Genomic DNA, 23112 nt, shown 5'->3' with positions numbered 1-23112 from the left:
TCTCTGTTTGTGAAACACTGTTGTTGTAGCAAAGAAAGACAAATTTAAGAGAGCTCAGATGTTATCAGCTCTTTGTTGGTGATGATAAAGTCATCATATTACAAGTATCTGAGGTCATGAAATAAGTGTTGTTTTGTTTGTATATATCTCGGAAACATTTTGACTCTACATTACAGTCACCAAGAGCAAAATACTTATTTTGAAGTTGGACAAAATGCACGTGTTTGAAATATTTTGAGCAAAAGCATCATGTACTCACACACAGACATCTAGATTTAGCATATGCATCACAACAATGGTGACAATCAAAACAAACAAAACGGCTTCATCGCACAAACTCATCCTTATTTTCCAGACTTTTTAGTTTTAATTGTCACCATTGATGTGATGCATATCCACAATCTTGATGTCTGTGTGTTACTACATGACTTTTTTTTTAAAAAAAAAAGTACATTCCTTTTTTCTAAAAGGTGTCTGTCCATGAAAATAAATACATAGTTGCAACAAAACATTAATAACGTATTGTGCTATAGTTTAATCACCATTAAAAACAAGATGATAACGCTTGATCTTAATGCTCTCTGCCACAATAAGAGTGTTTTATAACACACAGTTACAACAGCCAAAGACAAGCTCACACAAGCAGTATGAGAAACAAGATCCCAACTAAAACAAACACTGTCCACCACAATGGTGACTGCAAATGATGTTGATGTAAATGATGTAAATTGATCCTCCTCTGCTGAGATCTTCAGAGATTTAATGTCTTTGATTTGCAGTTGATTTTACCACATGCTCAATCATCTGATTGCTGATTCCTGATGTCTCTTTGTGTTTAAATGACATAGTAGTTCAATGTGTTTGTGTTTTATCCTACTTTTAAAATGTTTTATAAATGTTAATGTCGCTGCTGCATCCAATACTGTATAATCATAGAACTGTTATAATTAAAAACTTTAGATTAACAACATTTCACAAAGACAGCATACTGAGCAGCTTTTCAAAACCACCTGCTCTGAATTGCATCTGGTTTAGACAGAATATTAAAATGTTTGGACTGATAGTGGTTGATAAAGTTAAATAGAATATAAGCCTGCCAGAGAGTAAGGCACTTAGCCTTCATTTAACCAGGTTAGTTTCCCATTTTCTTTATGAAACAAAATCAACTTGAGGCCGCAGCTAGGAGAAACATTTGAGAGAAACATGTTGATTTCATTAGCAATGATGACAGGTCTTGGGTGAATGTGTTCACGTAGATAGTGACAGGAAGTCATCTGCCAGACATCTAAGAAAATGACTCCATCAATGTCTCTGAACATCTCCCGCATCACTGTGTCCAACTGCAACACATGCCAATCACTTTGAAAAATATTCTGTAAAAAAACAGATCAGAATCAGAACTTTATTGCCAACCCAGACAACAACGTATAGTTTGACCCAGATCCAGCCCACATCTGGCACATGTGGAATTATAATCTGGTCCACATGTAGCTTGGAATGATGGCATTCAAGCAGACCCCTCCTGTTTCCCAGATCTGGGCCATAAGCAGGTCATAACAATGTCACATGTCAGTCAAGAACAAAGAAATAAACCACAAAATTGTGTGTATTAAATATGGAGTCAACTCCATATAATAAGAATAAAAATAAGCCCATTATCATGTATGATCACTATAAGAAAGAAGAGAACAGAAAAAAGAGAGAAATATAAACACAACAAAAACATCTGACTTCAGCCCTAGCCTTAGAAACAATCAGCATAAGATAAAATATATTAGATATCTGAAGATCTCAGCAGAGGAGGATTAAACAACTCCACAAGCATCATTAGCAGCTTCACTTATTACTAACAAGATCGACTTTATTCTGTTTGAGGTCTACGGAAGTTCTTTATAAAAGGGGTTTAAATCTAACATTTGTTTCATTTAATTCACCATAATGGAGATTAGTGTTCATTAGTGGGGCCCTTTACACTTATTATCAATTATTCTTCTACTTTGGTTGTTGTGACCGTGTGTTTGACAAACAAATTTGCAGTACATTACATTTTGCTGTTGATGGTTCATGTAACGGCCTGATTCACTGAAGTCACTTGAATCTAATAGTTTTTATATATATATATATAATTTTTATTTAATATAATTCATTTTTTTATTACAAACCCTGTGTTACTGCAATGTGAATTGCAACATCAGTTTGTAGGCTTTAAAATAAATTAACATTATTTTGGACTTGGGGTGTCAGAATATGCTATTACTATTATACTATTATATATTAATGATAATCATACTATTCAGAGCATGATATATTGACATTGTGTTAAATTAGGGTGTGACGATATAATAGTTTTGGCGATAACCACAATATTTAAAATGAACAGGAATCTTATGATAACACAACATGTAAATAGTACCTGGTTGACCTCCAGTTGTCAGTATTGTTCCCTAATGCTGACACTTATCAAACAAGAAGATGATGCAGTATGCACATCTTCTCCGAGGAGAACCATGTTTATTATTATACAGACAGTAAGTTGTGATTATTTTACTAGACATGGAATGGGTAATGTTACATTTACCTGTTTTCTCTGTTCATATATTTAGATAAAGGGTGAATATTTTGGTAACTAACTTAACTTGTCTTATTTCTGTATTTGTATTTGCAGTCAAGTAACTTATAGCACTCATAGCACTTGATTTCTTTGCATTGCATTGGGCCATGTGCATTATAGGGCCCAATATTTGAATGCATTACTTTGAAAGTAAGCTTCCCCAACACTGGATACTTTCATTTACAACAAATACCATAACAATTGTCATACTGTATTTTTTGTTGAGATCAAGGTAGGATTGGAAAGTGAGCAAGTGTACCTTGAGTCCAGCAGTGTTTCCAGACTTGATGATGATGGTGGTCTCTGGAGCACGCCTAAGCAGTGCAACAACAGACTGACGGATTTTGGCCACTTCATACACATAAAATGTTATTGGGTGAAAAACCAGGTGAGCAAAGAATGTGAAGACAATGACTGCATGAGGTCCACCGGCTATTTCATCAATATCATTGCTGATATAGTGCAGATCAGTAATAGGCATTTTACTAAATCGCACAGGAACACCGTGTGGCCTCCAGTGAACAATGATGTTATTTTTCAACTCCACAGCCATCAGTGGACCATTTGCAGGAGGAGTGTGGAGGTCCATTCTCTTTATGCCTAATAAACATACATCATACTAATATTATAATCATAGCTTTAGAAAGTCATTCACAGCTTTGGAAAAGCAAGTCTGTAAGTAATGATGAGCAAATTTTCATTTTTGGTGGTCTATCTCTGCAAGTGATAGTTAAAGGAAGCTTTGCAGCTCCAAGTATTTCCCCTAAACTGTATGTTAAAATGATTCATTACTCAAAGCTTTCCAAGTGCTTCTGAAGGGGGGCTTGAAACAAATTGAACATGCACTAAAATATACATGAAATTTTAGTTTGTATTATGATTTATTCTTTTCACAGAAGTGAATGACTCTTCAAATCTACACAATAGGTGTTCATTATTTGAATTAGAATATGAAGCAGTCACGTGGCTATCTGCGAAAAAAAAAAAAAAAAAAATTAATTTAAGTTTTATTTACCTTGTTTTTCTCAATGTATGTTATGTGTCTCTGTGCATGTGTGTGTGTGATTGCGCGTATAGTGGGGTATGTAAGTGTTTTTTTTTTATTTTTTTATTTTTTTGCCTCTGGAATATTCTGTAGTCTCAGCCCTTTGTTTGGTTTGGACATTTTATTTATTTATTTTTCTGGATTGTGTCAGAGTTTGTATTTAAAAAAAACAAAACAAATATGAATTTGAATGTTTTTCGACATTCCATTGATTCTTATGCTGGTCGGGTCAAAATAACCAGCGAGGGAAGGATTTGTAAAAAAAAAAAAAAAAAAAAAGATTAAGAACGCTGAAATAAATCCACTCAATTTTTATTTCTTTTTTGTTTATTTTCTTTTGTGTGTGTGTGTTCCAAATTCAAGTGGAACAAAAATCATGTACCACTCAGATGAAAACTCAATTAAAATTAATAAATAAAATACTGGTTAAAATGACCTGAGGGAAGTATGAATGTTAATATATATGTTAGTATATTTCCTGATAAGTTTGAATAATACGTAAAGTAACTTTTTGTTGTATTAACCCTGTTATGCGTTGATTTATAAGATTGCACATGTGTTAACATGAGTTCATGTGATAACACAAATTTTGTTTATTGAGAATATAGCAGATATATTGTTCTAATAATTTTGTGCTGAGGATATTATTTGTATGTTAAAATGTTATGTAATGATGACTTTCGAGAGAGTTCAAGAGTGGGAGTAATGCGTTGTAACTATCAGTGCTGCTTCTAAAAATATGTATTCATATTTTTCAGAATACACTGTATAAAGTGATTATATTTATTCAATAAAATTGTGTAAAAAATTTACAAGCAATATTATTAATTAAATTTAACACATTTTAATTAAGTAGAAATACTAATTCAAAATGAGTAGAATAACATGAAAAATTTCAGTAAAATTTACACAAAAATATTGATTTCATTGGACAAATAAACCCTATGCTAAAGAACACTATGTTATACATGTCAGGCCAGTAGTTGGCGATCATGAAACACCCTTCAAAAACATTATATGCATGCACATGACATCAGCCTTTTTACAAATTCACATTTTTGTAGCTTACATAAATATGATACAGGCATCATGTTCAAAAGGCTGTGTCTTAAGGCCCCCAAAACAGAGTTATTTAAGACACCTAAAGTTCGTGAGGGAAGTCGTGGCCTAATGGTTAGAGAGTCGGACTCCCAATCGAAAGGTTGTGAGTTCGAGTCCCGGGCCGGCAGGAATTGTGGGTGGGGGGAGTGCATGTACAGTGCTCTCTCCACCTTCAATACCACGACTTAGGTGCCCTTGAGCAAGGCATCGAACCCCCAACTGCTCCCCGGGAGCCGCAGCATAAATGGCTGCCCACTGCTCCGGGTGTGTGCTCACAGTGTGTGTGTGTGTGTTCACTGCTCTGTGTGTGTGCACTTCGGATGGGTTAAATGCAGAGCACAAATTCTGAGTATGGGTCACCATACTTGGCTGAATGTCACTTCACTTTCACTTTTCACAAACAGAATCAAAGGGTAAATTATTGGTTACCATTATAGTGGTCAGTGTTTGCTTTAGTTGTGCTCTTGACCCTTGATGTTTTAATATTACTTTTTGCATTTATAACAGCTAGCCAAGCTAAGAAAAAATATGATCAGGTGGTGGTGGTTATGCTTTTACATAATCTTTGTTGTACCTGAATATCTCTACTCATGCAGAGCCTGATCTCTGAGTTACATTAACATTCATTATAGCAGCCCTGTGATTCAACAATAAAAGGCCTGGAGTTTTCAGTGTAATCAAAAGTTTAAGAATTCTGATCGAGAGAAGGAAACTTTCTTTTGGCAGACAGTGACATCAAGAACCAGCGTATGAATCTCAAGAATGGTGACAATCAGCATATTCAGACAAACTGTTAGAATCACAAAACAAGCTACTATAGAATTGTTGCTCATAATTTATTCATGCCACAAAGCATGATGGGAGCCAAAAATGAGTTTTGAGTAACATGCTTTTTGACTGTCACCATTGTTGAGGTTCTCAGGCTGATTCTTGATGTCTGTGTGCCTAAATGAAAAAACTTTTTTTTAACAAGGTTTTGATCAGAGGTGCTTCTAAGAATTTCTCAGATAATGCTGAAAACACCCAAACATATATTTTACAACCACAGGTCACCTGTCATTGATAAGACACACCCAACTCAGAAACCCAGATCAAATGATGATGCAAAAACAAATAACACCACCTGATCTCATTTCCTTCTTGGGCTGTCTATCTGCTGTATCACAACTAGCAACCAAAAAAAATCAGTTTAAAATTTTAAGGGTCCAACTAAAGCAAACACTGACCACTACAATGGTAAGCAAATTAATATTTTTTTTTCCTTCAGTGATTCTGTTCGTGAACTATAGGTGTCATCAATAATTCTGTTTTGGGGGCCTTACAACCTTGTGAACATGCTGCCTTTATCATATCTATGTAAGCAACAAAAATGTGAATTTGTAAAAAGGCTGATGTCATGTGCAAGCATATAATGTTTTCGAAGGGTGTTTCATGTTCGCCAACTACTGGCCTGGCATGCATAACATAGTATTCTTTAGAATAGTGTTTTTTATCCAATGAAATCAATATTTTTTGTGTAAATTTTACTAAATTTTTTCATGTTATTCTACTCATTTTGAATGGTTAATTCTACTTAATTAAAATGTGTTAAATTTAATTAACAATATTGCTTGTAAATTTTTGACACAATTTTATTGAATAAATACAGATAATCACTTTTTACAGTGTAAAGTCCACCCTAAATGTGCAACCACCCTCTGTGAATTCATTATTGCACACTGGGTAGTCTTACAATTGCATTAGGTACAGAATATTAAACCAAGTAGTGTCTGCGAACAAGATCTGCATTAGCTTTTTTCAGAACCAACTTCACCTTTATATGCCATTTTCATAACAACATTTTGCAATTTTGCATGAAAAGTTCACCATTTTTTTTTCAACTAATGGCAATATATTCATAAATGTTTGGATTAAAGGATTGCTTTACTCCAGAATTTAAAATTTCCTGAAAATTTACTCACAACCCCCATGTTGTCCAATATGTTTCTGAATTTCTTTCTTCATTCGAAAATAAATGAAGGTTTGAGGAAAACATTACAGGATTTTTCTCCATATAGTGGACTTCAATGGGGATCAATAGGTTGAAAGTTCAAACTGCAGTTTTAATGCAGCTTCAACTGAGGAATAAGGGTATTATCTGGCAAATTTTCTCACACATCATGTAGTCATGTTGGAAAGGTTGACACGTGACTGTAGGCAGAAGTAACGACCCAGTGTTTACAAAGAAAATGTGCAAAGAAAATCAAACACCCTTTACAAAAAAAATAAATAAAGTAAAACAACAATGTCGTTTGATTTTGATGTTGGAAGAGAAAATGAGATGAGTAAATTATCAGGACATATTTAATTCTGATGTAAACTAATCCTTTAAGTGGTCATATCCTTTGAGGAGCCTCTGTATGTCAGTACCATGTTAAATTTATGATATACATGCTATCAAGTCTTAAACTGAATATTGAAAACTGAGTCACACTTGCCTGGCACGTTTCTTTCTAAGTACTCGAACCACTGCCTTGTGGTGGAGTCTCCCATCAAATAGACAGTCTTGTTTTTAAGACAGTTTGCCATTTGTGCAGGACTGAACTGTCGAGTGTTGCATACAAAAGACTTCCAGACATCGTACAAATAAAACCCTGCAGGAACCGGTGTCTTCATGCCAGACCTGCATTTCTCCATTGTGCCTAAAACAAAGAAACATTCAAAAAGAAAAGACTGCTGTAGCTATATTAATTATTTTGAAACTACATTTGATTTCAGATAATATATGTCCTCTGATATGTGGTATATGTAGTTTTTTACCATTTCCTATATAAAATAAAGAAACCCATACAGAAATGAAACATGACATATAGCCCTACTCTATACCGAGAATGATACTGCCATATGCAATTATAACACATATTAATTATCTGTGTAGATGAAGATATAAATGTACTGTATAACATATGTAAAATACCCATCGTGTAATTTGTATACATGTGTTAACAATATATGATGATTTTTTTTATGATATTATATGCAGCAACAATTTTGTTTACATATGCAACATGCATACAAAAATCTGTATGTTTATGTATAATTTATGTGTATGTTTATGCCATTATGCTTAGAGTCACGACTTGAGGATATTTTGACCCTGGACCACAAAGTGTCAGGGTTTTTTTTTTTTTTTTCAAAATTGAGATTTCTACATCATCTGAAAGCTGAATAAATTGTTTGGATCGGACAATATTTAGCAGAGATAGAACTATTTTGAAAATCTTGAAAATGAGGATGCAAATAAATCAAAATACGCCTTTAAAGATGTCCAAATGAAGTTCTTAGCAATGCATATTACTAATCAATAATTAAGTGTTAATACACTTGTGGTAGTAAATTTACTAAATATTTTCATGAAACATGATCTTTACTTAATATCCTAATGATTTTGGCATAAAAGAGAAATCAATAATTTTGACCCATACTGTAGTGTGGAGTCAGAGACGTTCGCATCCATATGCAGTGGTTTATAATCAGAATGGTCGAACAGGCAATGATCAAAAGGACAGCATCAGGGATATCAAGGGATATCCAAAATCGAAAAACAGAAACAAGCAGAGGTAGGGGCAGGCAGAATAGAATCACAGTTGGTATAAACAATCCAAGATCAAACACGGAAGGAACAAACACAGGGAAACACTCGGAATGCCAGCAGGAACTAAACAAGTCTTCGCGCTTATTGAGCATCCAAACACAGTTTATATAGGGGAGTGGTAATGGGGAACACCTGGTGGTTATTAGCCCTAAGCATGGGATTATGGGAAATGGAGTTGAGAATGGAAATACAAGAATGCCAGAGTCCTGAGTGGAGTGCCCTCTATTGGAGTTCATGGGCACTGCAGCTGATGATTGTGGAATAGCTCCACCCCCCCTCCCCGCAAGGAGGGTTTCCAGACGCTCTAAACAATCTAGCAGGGTGGTGGAGTGGAGGTGGAACAGGGGGAGAGACGGAAGGATGGAGGGCAAGGTCCGTGTGGAAATGGAGTGGCCGGGGCAGAGCCGGCAGAGCTGGAAGCCAGGGTGGATCAGGCAGAACTGGAGCCCTTCCTGGGGTTAACTGGGGAACAGGAGCCCTTCCTGGGCCTAACTTGGGGGACAGGAGCCCTTCTTGGTGCTAACATGGGGAACAGGACCCCTTCCTGGGCCTAACATGGGGAACAGGAGCCCTTCCTGGGCTTAACATGGGGGACAGGAGCCCTTCCTGTGGCTAACATGGGGAACAGGAGCCCTTCCTGGGCCTAACATGGGGAACAGGAGCCCTTCCTGGGCTTAACTGGGGAACAGGAGCCCTTCTTTGGCTTAACATGGGGAACAGGAGCCCTTCCTGGGGCTAACATGGGGAACAGGAGCCCTTCCTGGGCCTAACATGGGGAATAGGAGCCCTTCCTGGGCTTAAAAAGGGGAACAGGAGCCCTTCCTGTGCTTAACAGGGGAACAGGAGCTCACCGGGCAGAGCTGGACCCCACCAGGGAAGAGCAAGTGGAGCTGGAACCCACCAGGAGGAGAGCTGAAGCCCACCAGGGCAAAGCAGGTGGAGCTGGAACCCACCAGGGTGCAGCAAGGGGAGCAGGAGCGCACCAGGGTGGAGCAAAGGACCACCACAGCCGAGCAGACGAGACAGAAGCCCACCAGGGTGGAGCAGAGAACCACCACAGTCGAGCAGATGGGACAGAAGCCCACCAGTGCAGAGCAGAGGACCACCACAGCCAAACAGACGAGACAGAAGCCCACCAGGGCGGAGCAGAGGACCGTGACAGTGTAGTCAATTGCACAGGAGAGCAAGTCAGGTTAGGAGGGACTGGAACAGATAACATAAACAGATTAATGGTGGCCTCTGTGACCATGATAAGGCATATAAAAAAGTTCACACATGGCCTCCATAGCCATGACAGGAATGAGCGAGAGTTCATAGACGGCCTCCATAGCCATGACAGAACAGAACGAGAGTTCATAGGCGGCCTCCATGGTCGTGACGGGACAGGCGGGGAGTTCATGGATGGCCTCCGTGGCTGTGACAGGACAGACAGTGAGTTGGTTGGTGGCCTCCGTGGCCATGACAGGACAGGCAATGAGTTCATAGACGGCCTCCATAGCCGTGACAGGACACGACGGGAGTTCATGGATGGATAATACTGACACCTCCGAAGGTTCTGCAGCAGTTGCCGCCACCTCTGATGGTTCCACAGCAGTAACAGTCTTCTTGACAGCAACACAACAGGCTGAGAGAACATTGCTGGGCTCAGCAGACAGGATGAGATGAGGCTCTGGATGATCAGCTGAGACGTGACAAGGCTTTAGAAGTTCAGCTGAGACGTGTTGAATATCTGGAAGATCTGTGGTGATTTGACTGGGCTCATAAATATCCACTGTGACTTGATTTAGTTAATGAAGATTGGTGGCGACTTGACCTTGCCCATGAAGACCAATGGTGACTTGACTTTGTTCATGAAGATCGACGTTGACTTGACTTGACTCATGAAGTTTAACTGTGGTTTTACTTAACTCATGGGGGTTAATGGTGACTTGACCTGACTCTGAACGGTCAGCGGTGACTTGACTGGACCTTTATTCTGGAAGATCGATGGGGACCTGACTAGACTCTGGAAGATCGATGGGGACCTGACTAGGCTCTGGAAGATCGACGGGGACCTGACTAGGCTCTGGAAGATCGACGGGGACCTGACTTGACTCTGGAAGACTCTGGAAGATCAACGGGGACTTGACTTGACTTTGGAAGATCAACGGGGACCTGACTTGACTCTGAAATCTTGTGCAGTGGTGCTGGGCTGACGGCCATCTTGCGCAGTGGCTCTGGGCTGGCGAACATGTCGTGATGAATCTCTGGAATGGCGGCCATGATGTGACGACACTCTGGAACGGCAGCCATTTTGTGGAACGTTTCTCGACTGGCAGCCATCTTGGTAAGACTCTCTAGAGTGGGAGATACTGCAGGACTGTGGTGTTCCTCATCCACAACACCCACAGTTAAGGCAGAGCCACTTACTTGAAGTGCCAGATCTATGTAAAACTCCAGTGTCCAGTTTGGATCATGCAGTGGCATAATCGATTGCAGCGGTTCAGCTAGGCCTCTTCTGAAAAATGTCATGTGGAACATCTCGTCCATAGATGTTAAATGAACCAGTTCAACAAAGTCCATCACATAGTCCTCGATGGCATATAACATATAACATATCTCTGCCTTTACAGCATCAGGTATTTCAAGCGATATCCAAAATCGAAAACAGAAACAAGCAGAGGTCGGGGGAGGCAGCAGAGATTCACAGTTGGTATAAACATTTCAAGATTAAAAACAAATGGAACAAACACAGGGAAATCACACGGAAATGCCAAATATTAATGCCATGAATCAATTTGCAAACCATAAACATAAAGAAGAATCAAGCCTAATAATGGTTTAAAACTGAAAAAAGAGCCATTATTTATTTTATTTTTATCAAACAGGAAAAGAGATGGTCAAAATGCTCAGAGACCTTTAAACGTACCAATAAGTGTAGTGCTGCGAAGGACAGTTATGATTTTTTTGTCTCCACTAATAGCAACATTTGTTAAATTCCTGTGGAAAAAAAAACACACATACATTTTGTAGAATTTTGTTTGTTTTTTTTACAATTCAAAAATTATTTTGGAATTTATTTTGAGTCATTACTTTGTAAAAAGCTGCTGCTCAAAAATATTTAATGGGTTTTCCAAACGTCCATAAGAGTGATGAACCAGTTTGTCACAGGAAAGTTCCTTTGGTCTCTCACACTGCCACACCGTCCCTGTTTTTATATCCTTATACTCACAGCAGCAGTCACCTTTCCTCCAACTTCCATCTGCACCCCACTTAAGATTACATTCTACTACTTCATGGATCTTAGTTTTATTGAGTCCTGGCCCTTCAAAGTAGCCATTATAGTGGCTGCGTGCGAATGAAGACTCCCTGTATTTTTTAAGAATCTGCACAACTTCACTGGAGTGCTCTAGACGTACAGAAACTTGTGCCAGACCTTCCCACGGCAGAAGAAGTGCAACAGAGTAAGTCCCGTTATGATGATCCACAACCTCCCCATACACACTCGCCTTTAAGATAAATAGAAAAGAATAAAGTGATGCATATGTGAAACTAATGCATGTTGGTAAAAAAAATTTTTTTACGCTTTTAAACCTAAATATAATATGTAATATTTTGCTGTTAAGTGAAACAATATTTGAAACAATATTTATTTTTTCATAAAAAAATGTATTTAAAAAAAAATTTATAATGTAACACACCTTTAGCTCTGCATTGAAAAGTTTTGCTTTGAAAAAATCTCCTCCATATCTTTTCAGGTTCTTGTTGTGGTCTCTGGCTGTGATAATAACAGAGATATGTTCTCCCACTTTGTAACTCTCTTTGAGTCCCACAATAGAGAAAGTTGAGTGAACTGGACTTGTGCTCTGATTCAGATAAATTATTTCTTGATCTGGAATAGGCCAGTCAATAGCCTTCTGTAGTCTTTCCCACTCCTCATCACTGATTCCCATGTCAAACGCAGATATTATGGATGAACTGTTATTGCGAGGAACTGGTTTAGGTCTGGTGGGCTGAAATATTTTGATGTGGATCCCATCAGTCAATGTCCATAGAGCCTGAGAGAGAACCAGGATATCATTCACACCACATTACATTTATTTCTATGTACAAATGTTTAATGTTCATTGTAGTTACACATACTTTCTGGATAATACTAGAAAAGTGATAGATCTATAGGCGTTTGGCAAAATCATGCACAAAGTGTGAATGGGCTGGGTTCAAAAACATAAAGTAAAAAGTTTCCTATACACAACAAATCAAAATCAAACAGCAAGTTGCTGCTTGTCAAATGTGCTATCCACTTCCCAACTACTAATTATGAGAGTACTTAAAGCCGAAGTTTGTAATTTTCAGTGTTAAAACACATTATATCCCATCTTGCAGGTGAAGTAAATGATTTCAGCATTTGCTTTTCCATTCGACATGTTTCTTTGGCTGCATTCATCACTCTAACTTGCTTATAGTTCTCCTGGGATTCAACCTTATTTTCTTGCCTTATGGCTAGACTATGTGTTCCCCATGCATGAAGAAAATAAGCTTAAAACCTGCAGGAGCTCTAAAAGAATGTTAGTCGACTGATGACTGCATCCAAAGAAATCATGAAGAATGGAAAAGCACATTGCTGGAAAAGAAAGTGGAAAATAACACAGGCAATACAAATAAATGAATACTACCTATATACAAATTTGTTAACTGTTAAAATGTTTGGTCAGGCAACAAGAAAAGTTACTTCAGGAAGATGTAATTTTAGTTGTTGGACTGAAGACTAGTAAAGATTGGATTAGCAGTCATATCACCCTGCAGCTAAAGACTGGTTGCCCACTGAAGCTAAGCAGGCTTGGAAACTAGATTGCTGCTGGAAGAGGAGTTAGTGAGGCCAGTAGGGGGGGCTAACCCTGTGGTCTGTCATCACACCCCAGTGTACTGCAGGGACACTTTACTGGCAAAAAGCACCGTCTTTTGGACAAGATATTAAAACAAGGTCCTGACTCTCTGTGGTCATTAGAAATCCTAGCATCCTGGCCAAATTTGTCAATTGGCCTCTGACCAACATAGACTCCTAACCATCCCCATATCTGCTGATTGGCTTCATCACTCTGTCTCCACCAATAAGCTGGTGTGTGGTGGGCATTCTGGCGCAATGTGGCTGCTGTCGCATTTTCCAAGTGGATTCTGCACCTCTATGCATACCTCCATATATCTAAAGTGCTTTGAGTGCTGAGAAAAGCACTTTATAAATGTAAGAAATAATAATTATGATTATTTTTAATGCATGTGCAGCTCAAATATTTAAATAAAGTATTATATAATGGCGCTTTTTCACTACACAGTACCAGCTCACCTCGACTCAACTCGCCTCGCCTTTGTTTGGTTTTCCACTGTGTAAAAGTTGTCCCTTTACCTGTTTCTAGGTCCTTATTTTTCATATCACCACCGTAGAGGTCCTGAGTGAGCTGAGCCAATACTAAAATTTGACATGAAAACACGGTAGACTGCTGATTGGTCAGAGAGAATCATCACTATTCACTGCTTCATCATTGCATGCACCAGACAGAGTATCCTAAATAACCCCACCACCATTTTACTGCCCTCAGTCTCTCCTGAACAACATTTGTCTTCTTGCTGTGAGAAACAGCCACATTCCGAGGATCAAAAACAGCATACGCTCGATTTCCTCCATTGTCCTGTGTGTGGGAAACAGGGTGTGTGCCGCGTAGAAGATTACGTCAGGGCAGTTTCCTGCTGTGTTGCTATGACGACCAGGTACTATTGTGGAGGTACTATCTGCAATGGAAAATGGAGCGAACTGAGACAAGGTGAGTCGAGTTGAGCTGGTAATGGTAATGGAAAAGCGCCATAATATAGCCGCATTGGGAGAAACAAGTAAGTGACAATCAAATGCATTAATTCACTTTCGGGTGTGGGCATGTATTCATGGCAACACTCAGCTTCGTAGTGACAGTTAATTGTCCTCCTGGTGATTTCCTCTGACACAGCCTTAAGTTTTAGTTTTTCGTATTTTTACTTTTAGATTTATAGACATTGGATACCACATAACCACTGTGTATCTCGTAATGTTTACATTTTATGAAAAGTTTACTTTTTTTAAACATTTGCTGAAGTTGTCCGTCATGTACAGCTGCTGACCACTATGTGAAGATTTTAAAACCTAACGAATACACAGCAAAAATACACACTGACTATATGCAGCAGAAAGCCCATTTGGGACCGCCTATCATTATATGTGTGTTAACTTTATAGTGCTTGGTTTAAATCCAAATTGTCAGCAATCTAAAAAAAAAAAAAAAAAACTACTGAATGTATTCATTTTGTTGTTTTAGGTCAAAAGACAAAGGAAATAATTGCCAATGGACCAACTACAGCTGACAAATGCGCGTGCGCACACACACACATGGAAAGAACACTGCAACTTTTAATTGTTCAGTTAAAATACAGATATTTTGCTCCTTATAACATGTCTGTTGCCTTTGATTACCCTAAAAGTAAAATAAAATGACATTCAGATGACTTAAAGCGAAAGTTCCCTTCAATATCCCGAATGGCCCCTGGACATCCTGTGAATGTTGGCTCGATGTAAAGGGGACCCTACACGCTTGCGTCCAGGGGACGTTCACAAAGGTCATTTAGGGCACATTCTGGATCATTTAGAGGACAGAGGTCACAGATGTTTACAGAGGTCATTTAGGGGACATTATTTTTTGTTAGCTGGGATGTAGGCATAGCATAAGCTTCACTGAGAATATGCTAGTCTCACAAGGACCAGAATTTGTTTGCAGGAGCAAAGAAAGCAAAGTTTCCTTTAGCAAAGAAAAAAAAGTCAGACTTTTTCCTTTCCAAATCCTAATTTTTTCAAATCGGTGTTCTGTTTTGCTCTCCCTTCTGTGCTTCCGCATTCGCCATCTTTCACCGGAGCTTACGTTTAACCGTCATCCTACGTTATTGGCCGGGAACTGCTTTTTACTGTGAATGCGCTAACGACAGTTTGGAAATATGTATATTTCTCTTACAATAAATTCACTGATTCACAACAAGAGGTCTTTATTCATCCATTTATTTGGGTGAACTAACCCCTTAAGTCTCCTTACTGTTACTGATTTCATAAAACACATTAACTTGTCTTACATGTTTAATTTAAAACCCACGGTACTAAATTCCTTATTCATTTGTAAGTGTAGTCTTGTCAATATGCATGTGACCTATATGTTCCACCGCGTTTCCAGCTTACTTTCAGTTTTGTTTTGAACATTTTTAACATTTTATTTGTCATATTGTGATAATGTTGCCACTACCTGTCTAATTGTTGTTATATGTCCATATTTTAGTTCAGTTCATGTGGAGCTGTGATGAGCGTGTGTTCGCATGCATATGTTTAATGCCATTCCTCGTGTTGTATTTAATATTAAAGGGATAGTTCACTTTGAAATAAAATTTTGGTATGTTTTAGCTTACCTCAAGGGCATGCAAGATGTAGGTGTCTTTGTTTCCGCAGTAGTTTCCATTTTGATATATTTAGGTCAAACCGTTCTTGTCTTTCACTCATATAATGCAGGTCTATGGTCACCACCTCAAAGAGCAGGCACAGAGAAGTCCAAATTAAACAATTCCCCATCGTAAGTACACATTGATGGCCTAAGACATGAAACAACCGGTTTGCGTGAGAAAACGAACAGTATTTAAATAATTTTTACCTCTTGTACACAACCACGTCCAAGTGATCTGAGGACGCACGCGCTTCCTGGTGTGTGATGTGTGCGCGCGCTGTGGCTTAGTCTGCGCAAGCGCCGGAAGTGATCTCTCGCGCGTGTACGTCACTCATTGTTTACACAGATTTCGGAAGTGTTACCTTTCACTGTGAAGATCTAAACATATTTAGACGTACAGGAAATTTTTTTCACAACCATATTTATTTGAACCAGAATACACAGATCAAGTACTCGGAGCGATGGAGGAAGCATCCGCTGCAGCAGCACGTCTTCAAGCCTCAGAGAGACAGAGATCTCTTCAAAATTGGTGGTGTTTTAGTAGCAAGTGTTGTGAGATGCCAACAGAAGTGGAGAGCATATGTTGTCACGAATGGAACATAGCAATGCCACAACTACAAGACGACGACGAGGACATTGACAGTATCGCATCACACACCTGCCTGGCTGAAGATCCTGAGTTTTCTCTGCTGTTGAGCCGCAGCGTTTTGCACGTTGTGTTTAGTTTGCCATGTATAAACTGGACGCGACGTCCAATGCCAGAGGGACCCAATGGCACGCTGTCAATAGAGTGAGTAATGTGTTGTATTTTTATTATAATCGCAATGATTATAGGGTGCATCATAAGCTAATTAATTAATTACAATTACTGCATTATATTTCAGACAGTGCAGATTGGTGGCGTATCGTGTGGTAAACAGTAAACAATGAGTGACGTACACATGTGAGAGATCACTTCCGGTGCTTTCCAGCGCTTTCCGGCGCTTTCCGGCGCTTGCGCAGACTAAGCCAGAGCGCGCACACACGTCACACAACAGGAAGCGCGCGCGTCCTCAGATCACTTGGACGTGGTTGTGTACAAGAGGTAAAAACTATATAAATGCTGCTTGTTTTCTCACACAAACCGCTCGTTTCATGTCTTAGGCCATCAATGTGTACTGACGATGAGGAATTGTTTAATTTGGACTTCTCTGTGCCTGCTCTTTGAGGTGCTAACCATAGACCTGCATTATATGAGTCACAGACAAGAACGGTTTGACCTAAAAATACCAAAATTTAAACTACTGTGAAAACAAAGATACCTACATCTTGGATGCCCTTGAGGTAAGCTAAAACATACCAAAAATTTATTTCAAAGTGAACTATCCCTTTAACACATAAAAAAGATGTATATTAATGTAAATGTTTCTGTTTACTAACTAATTCATCTTATTACAAACTAAACCAAATGTTACTGTTATGCACACTGATTCATCTTATTACAGGCTAAACCACATTTTACCACCTCCTAATGAATGTACAATGCTTGATAATGTAAAGTGACATCCTGAAGATAAACAATTGAACAATCATCTGTCTCCTGTCACACTTCCTGCTGGAGTTTCACAGTGGCCTAGCATTACCACCAACTTCAGAAAACAGATTACTTTACACCCACGTTTAATGTCTAACAAGAAAAAAAAATAGGCAAAGTATTTAGTCAAAATCAATGTGCTATTTCCTTGTGGTCCTTGTGTCTGGCACACCGGCGAAGCCTATGCTAAACAGAAAAAAATCCTGTGATTTTCTAATATTTAGCCTACAAATAAAGACCCAACTGTGCAATTTAATTAAGAGCTGAGAAAAACAAACAAACAAAACATCTTAAATGTTTCAAAAAGCATAAGCATATATCAACCATACTACACCATTGATTCTTGCAGGAATCAATGAAGTTGTATGGTTGACAAAGCTTAGCTTTGTTACATTCTACTTTAGATGAATGTAGCATGCTAGAACCTATTTTACTTTAAAATCACAGTTACAGCAGTTGCACAGATTTGTACACATTAAAATTCTGCATTTGTTTGCTAATGATGTTTAAATTCTGATTTATAAATGAAATTGGAATTTAAAAATACATTTAATCAAACTGAGTTGAATGCCACATTGTAAAGTAGAAAGTAAGCTCTTAATAATTTTATTGTATTTTTAGGCAGAAATAAAACGTTTATTTATTTGATCATTTTAACATCTGCTTTAAAATTTCTCACAAACTTACCAAACAGAACAATGTCCAAAGGAAACAAGCCTGTAGTAATGCATATGGTCTGCATATCAGACTGCATAACCTGCAGACTGATAACACATGGAAATTATCAACTTCGAAAACCTTCAAAACATGAAATGATTTTGACCCATAATATGACAAATGTAATAATGTACATAAACTCATGATTACCTGGAGCATTTGATTTCTTCTTAAATGGCATGACCATGCCTGTTGTTCCCCCAATTTACGTCATCTTGTGAGTGAGGAACATGTTTGTACAGCTCTGAAAACGAGGTGTGCCCACATGACATGCAGTTGAAAAAAAAAAAAAACAAGGCTGTCCTCAGTAATGCACTTTAACTTTTGCTTTGTTTAATTTCTAATTTAGATGAATTTAGATTAGTGAATAAAACAATAACAGGAGAGTCAACATATTTACTATCTTATTGCAAGAGAAGCACAGGAAACCATGACAAAAACTTACGGTGGAATGACTATGGCTCCAGGGAAGGGCTAGTACTTTGAACTTGTACTCAAGCTGTCATTGGCATGTACCTTTTCAAAAGACACACCTTTGTTCCTTATTAACCCCTAAAGAGTGCATTTTATTTTCTTAAATGTGCCTATAAGTACCTAAAGTGAAAATATTCATACATAAATTGTACATGGCTTATGGTACACTGTGTTCATTGATACATGAATTACAATATATATATATATATATATATATATATATATATATATATATATATATATATATATATGGTTGGGAGCACTGATGAAATAGTAAATGAGGCTATATCACTGTTTAAGCCTCAATTTATTATTCAGGTATTTAATAAAATAAAATTTCCATTCATTTAGATTATATAGTTTTAACTATTAAACAAATTAAACAATTCCCCATCGTAAGTACACATTGATGGCCTAAGACATGAAACAACCGGTTTGCGTGAGAAAACGAACAGTATTTAAATAATTTTTACCTCTTGTACACAACCACGTCCAAGTGATCTGAGGACGCGCGCGCTTCCTGGTGTGTGATGTGTGCGCGCGCTGTGGCTTAGTCTGCGCAAGCGCCGGAAGTGATCTCTCGCGCGTGTACGTCACTCATTGTTTACACAGATTTCGGAAGTGTTACCTTTCACTGTGAAGATCTAAACATATTTAGACGTACAGGAATTTTTTTTCACAACCATATTTATTTGAACCAGAATACACAGATCAAGTACTCGGAGCGATGGAGGAAGCATCCGCTGCAGCAGCACGTCTTCAAGCCTCAGAGAGACAGAGATCTCTTCAAAATTGGTGGTGTTTTAGTAGCAAGTGTTGTGAGATGCCAACAGAAGTGGACAGCATATGTTGTCACGAATGGAACATAGCAATGCCACAACTACAAGACGACGACGAGGACATTGACAGTATCGCATCACACACCTGCCTGGCTGAAGATCCTGAGTTTTCTCTGCTGTTGAGCCGCAGCGTTTTGCACGTTGTGTTTAGTTTGCCATGTATAAACTGGACGCGACGTCCAATGCCAGAGGGACCCAATGGCACGCTGTCAATAGAGTGAGTAATGTGTTGTATTTTTATTATAATCGCAATGATTATAGGGTGCATCATAAGCTAATTAATTAATTACAATTACTGCATTATATTTCAGACAGTGCAGATTGGTGGCGTATCGTGTGGTAAACAGTAAACAATGAGTGACATACACATGTGAGAGATCACTTCCGGTGCTTTCCAGCGCTTTCCGGCGCTTTCCGGCGCTTTCCGGCGCTTGCGCAGACTAAGCCAGAGCGCGCACACACGTCACACAACAGGAAGCGCGCGCGTCCTCAGATCACTTGGACGTGGTTGTGTACAAGAGGTAAAAACTATATAAATGCTGCTCGTTTTCTCACACAAACCGCTCGTTTCATGTCTTAGGCCATCAATGTGTACTGACGATGAGGAATTGTTTAATTTGGACTTCTCTGTGCCTGCTCTTTGAGGTGCTAACCATAGACCTGCATTATATGAGTCACAGACAAGAACGGTTTGACCTAAAAATATCAAAATTTAAACTACTGTGGAAACAAAGACACCTACATCTTGGATGCCCTTGAGGTAAGCTAAAACATACCAAAAATTTATTTCAAAGTGAACTATCCCTTTAACACATAAAAAAGATGTATATTAATGTAAATGTTTCTGTTTACTAACTAATTCTCGTAATGCACTTTAACTTTTGCTTTGTTTAATTTCTAATTTAGATGAATTTAGATTAGTGAATAAAACAATAACTGGAGAGTCAACATATTTACTATCTTATTGCAAGAGAAGCACAGGAAACCATGACAAAAACTTACGGTGGAATGACTATGGCTCCAGGGAAGGGCTAGTACTTTGAACTTGTACTCAAGCTGTCATTGGCATGTACCTTTTCAAAAGACACACCTTTGTTCCTTATTAACCCCTAAAGAATGCATTTTATTTTCTTAAATGTGCCTATAAGTACCTAAAGTGAAAATATTCATACATAAATTGTACATGGCTTATGGTACACTGTGTTCATTGATACATGAATTACAATATATATATATATATATATATATATATATATATATATATATATATATATATATATATATATATATATATATATATATATGGTTGGGAGCACTGATGAAATAGTAAATGAGGCTATATCACTGTTTAAGCCTCAATTCATTATTCAGGTATTTAATAAAATAAAATTTCCATTCATTTATATTATATAGTTTTAACATAAACTAATCAACGTAATCTAATGCATATTTAAAAACTGGATATTTTAACATTCAGTGAACATTCAGAAATAATGTTTTCGTAACATATGTTAGTGTTGGCTGGGTAGTCCCAAAACAATAGAATTTAGAAAACTACCATCTTGCATATTTAAGTTCTAACTGAATTAGGTTGTTGCAAAATTTTAAGGAGTTGTGTTTCACACATTTGTGTTGCAAGATACATACAAACACGAAGATGAAGGCAAAGTAAATTTAATAAATCCACAGTTGAATATTCCCCACAGAGAGAACTGGTCACAACACATGTTAATATTGACAAGACTCAAAAGGAACTGAGGACCTTAAATATATAGTTCAGTCATGAAATTGTAGATGGTGCGGTCTGACAGGTTGTTAATGTAACTGATGATTTTCAGAGAGTTAAACAACCTGGCACAAGCTGATTGGTTCAATCTTGGATAGCCAGCAAATGAGCTTTCTTACTATAAAAGTAAATCATCTTCACTCTGATTTCAGTGCATTATTGCATTTGTCAGTTTTACATTCAGAAAATATAAAAGTTGTAAAACTATAAGTTATTTGTGTGAGAAGTACAGTAATTACTAAGTATATCTTGTTCATATAACAGCAGTAGCATTAGCAGCAAGCAGCTTTCCTATTTGCTTTATGCATTTTTTTTTATATAGTTTGTTTATTTTTTTGTCTAATTTTTTGTGTTTTCAGGGCAGAAAATAAATCTATTTTATGCAACAGTTCACAGTATTCTGTCATTCAATACTTCAGAATGAAAGAATAATTAATAATAATCGTTGTAAAATATCCTAAGTTTATGTAAAATAACAGATTTTTATGGTTGTTTTCTTTTCTTTTAAATTGTAGTCAAAACTGTAAAATTACCAACAGTATCTGTAAATTAACAAATTGGTTGTTATTTTAAGTATTGTGACATTAACAAGACATTACAGTAATTCACATTTTTTATAGAGAAATAGAACTGTATTTTTATACAGTGTTTCTGCTTTTTCTAATATAATGAAATAATCTGTAATTAAACACCAAAAATAAAAACAAAGATAACTCCCAAAACACAATGGTGACTACAAAAACTTTAACATTATTTAAAGTATTTTAAATGTCAAACATAACAGCATTAAACACCAACAGATATTTCCCCTTTCCAAATGAAAACAAATAAATCCCTTTATTGTATATACTTTATTTTCCTTATCCAGTCCTATGCAAAGCATGCTGGGAACTAGAACTACCTGCCTAAAAAAAATGTAAAAATAAAAAAATATATAAAAATGGCCAAATGACTTAGTAGCGGTAGCGGCTGCCAAACAAAAACCATAAAATGAAAGTAAAATATCCTAATTAAAAAAAAAATATATATATATATATATATATACAGTTTTTTACAGGTATTTACTAAATTATGACCAAACACCATCACCTTTTAAAAATCTTAAAAAATAAAAATAAATAAATAAATAAAAATGGTCAAATGACATGGCAGCAGTGGCAAAAAAATAAATAAATAATAAAAAATATTGGACCCACTTTATATTAAGTGGCCTTAACTACTGTGTACTTACATTTTAATTAATAATTTAGTAAAATGTACTTATTGTGTACATACATGTTTTTACATTGTACTTATATTTTTAAAAAAAACTACATCTGTATTTAATTTCTGTAAATACATTTACAATTACACTGTTGACCCATACTTTACACCTTAACCCACCCTTAAACTTACCCATACCTCCAACCCTCTCCCTAACCTTACCCCTGTCCCACCTCAATAGCAGCAAAAGTGTTTTACAATACAATATGAACACAATAAGTACATTGTACTTTTTTTTTATGTAAGTACATAGTAGTTAAGGCCACCTAATATAAAGTGGGACCAAAATTAAAGTATAAAATTTAAGTATATCCTAATCTGGATGAGGTTGGTAGTCCAGTGGAGATTCGTTTAGCTGTATATGCATCATTTTTGTATTGTATAGGCATTTCGTCCACACGGATGGAGCATTTTTTGAGATAGAAACTGATTTTTTTTTTTTTTTTACCGGTTTCAAGAGTGGATAAATCTGAAACCACCACGCTTACATTTCATGTGGACAAAGAATCTGTATATTTTCTGAAATGATGACGTCATCAGCCCACGTCCCGCTGCTAGTCACACGTAACAGTTACAAAATCATGT

At 37.2% G+C, this 23112-nt stretch overlaps 1 protein-coding gene and 1 long non-coding RNA gene across 2 annotated transcripts; both read right to left on the bottom strand.

Annotated features, from left to right (window-relative positions):
• Window positions 1-877: 877 nt before the first annotated feature.
• Window positions 878-18651, bottom strand: LOC132144106 (NXPE family member 3-like). The gene is made up of 9 exons (XM_059554858.1): window positions 18611-18651; window positions 18316-18409; window positions 18136-18212; window positions 12072-12428; window positions 11464-11879; window positions 11300-11370; window positions 7235-7438; window positions 2871-3211; window positions 878-1373 (listed from the first exon to the last, which is right to left on the bottom strand). The coding sequence occupies exons 2-9, from the start codon at window positions 18350-18352 to the stop codon at window positions 1113-1115; spliced, it is 1764 nt and encodes a 587-aa protein (XP_059410841.1). The 5' UTR covers window positions 18353-18409; window positions 18611-18651; the 3' UTR covers window positions 878-1112.
• Window positions 8732-10945, bottom strand: LOC132144143 (uncharacterized). Its single transcript, XR_009434333.1, has 3 exons — window positions 10546-10945; window positions 10446-10475; window positions 8732-10385 (listed from the first exon to the last, which is right to left on the bottom strand). It is a non-coding gene; the product is annotated as an uncharacterized LOC132144143 (long non-coding RNA).
• Window positions 18652-23112: the final 4461 nt, after the last annotated feature.

Source organism: Carassius carassius, chromosome 7 (assembly GCF_963082965.1).
Source record: "Carassius carassius chromosome 7, fCarCar2.1, whole genome shotgun sequence".
NCBI classification, from domain to species: domain Eukaryota; kingdom Metazoa; phylum Chordata; class Actinopteri; order Cypriniformes; family Cyprinidae; genus Carassius; species Carassius carassius.
The sequence above is the reverse complement of the archived record's forward strand: the minus strand, read 5'-3'. Positions and strand labels throughout refer to the sequence as shown.

Bases quoted from the DNA above. Each gene is read 5' to 3' on its own strand.
- LOC132144106 (XM_059554858.1), bottom strand. From the start codon at position 18,352: ATGGTCATGCCATTTAAGAAGAAATCAAATGCTCCAG. The intron at 18,213-18,315 runs GTAATCATGAGT...ATGTGTTATCAG, and splicing joins GAAGAAATCAAATGCTCCAG to TCTGCAGGTTATGCAGTCTG. The intron at 12,429-18,135 runs GTAAGTTTGTGA...GTTCTCTCTCAG, and splicing joins TTTGGACATTGTTCTGTTTG to GCTCTATGGACATTGACTGA.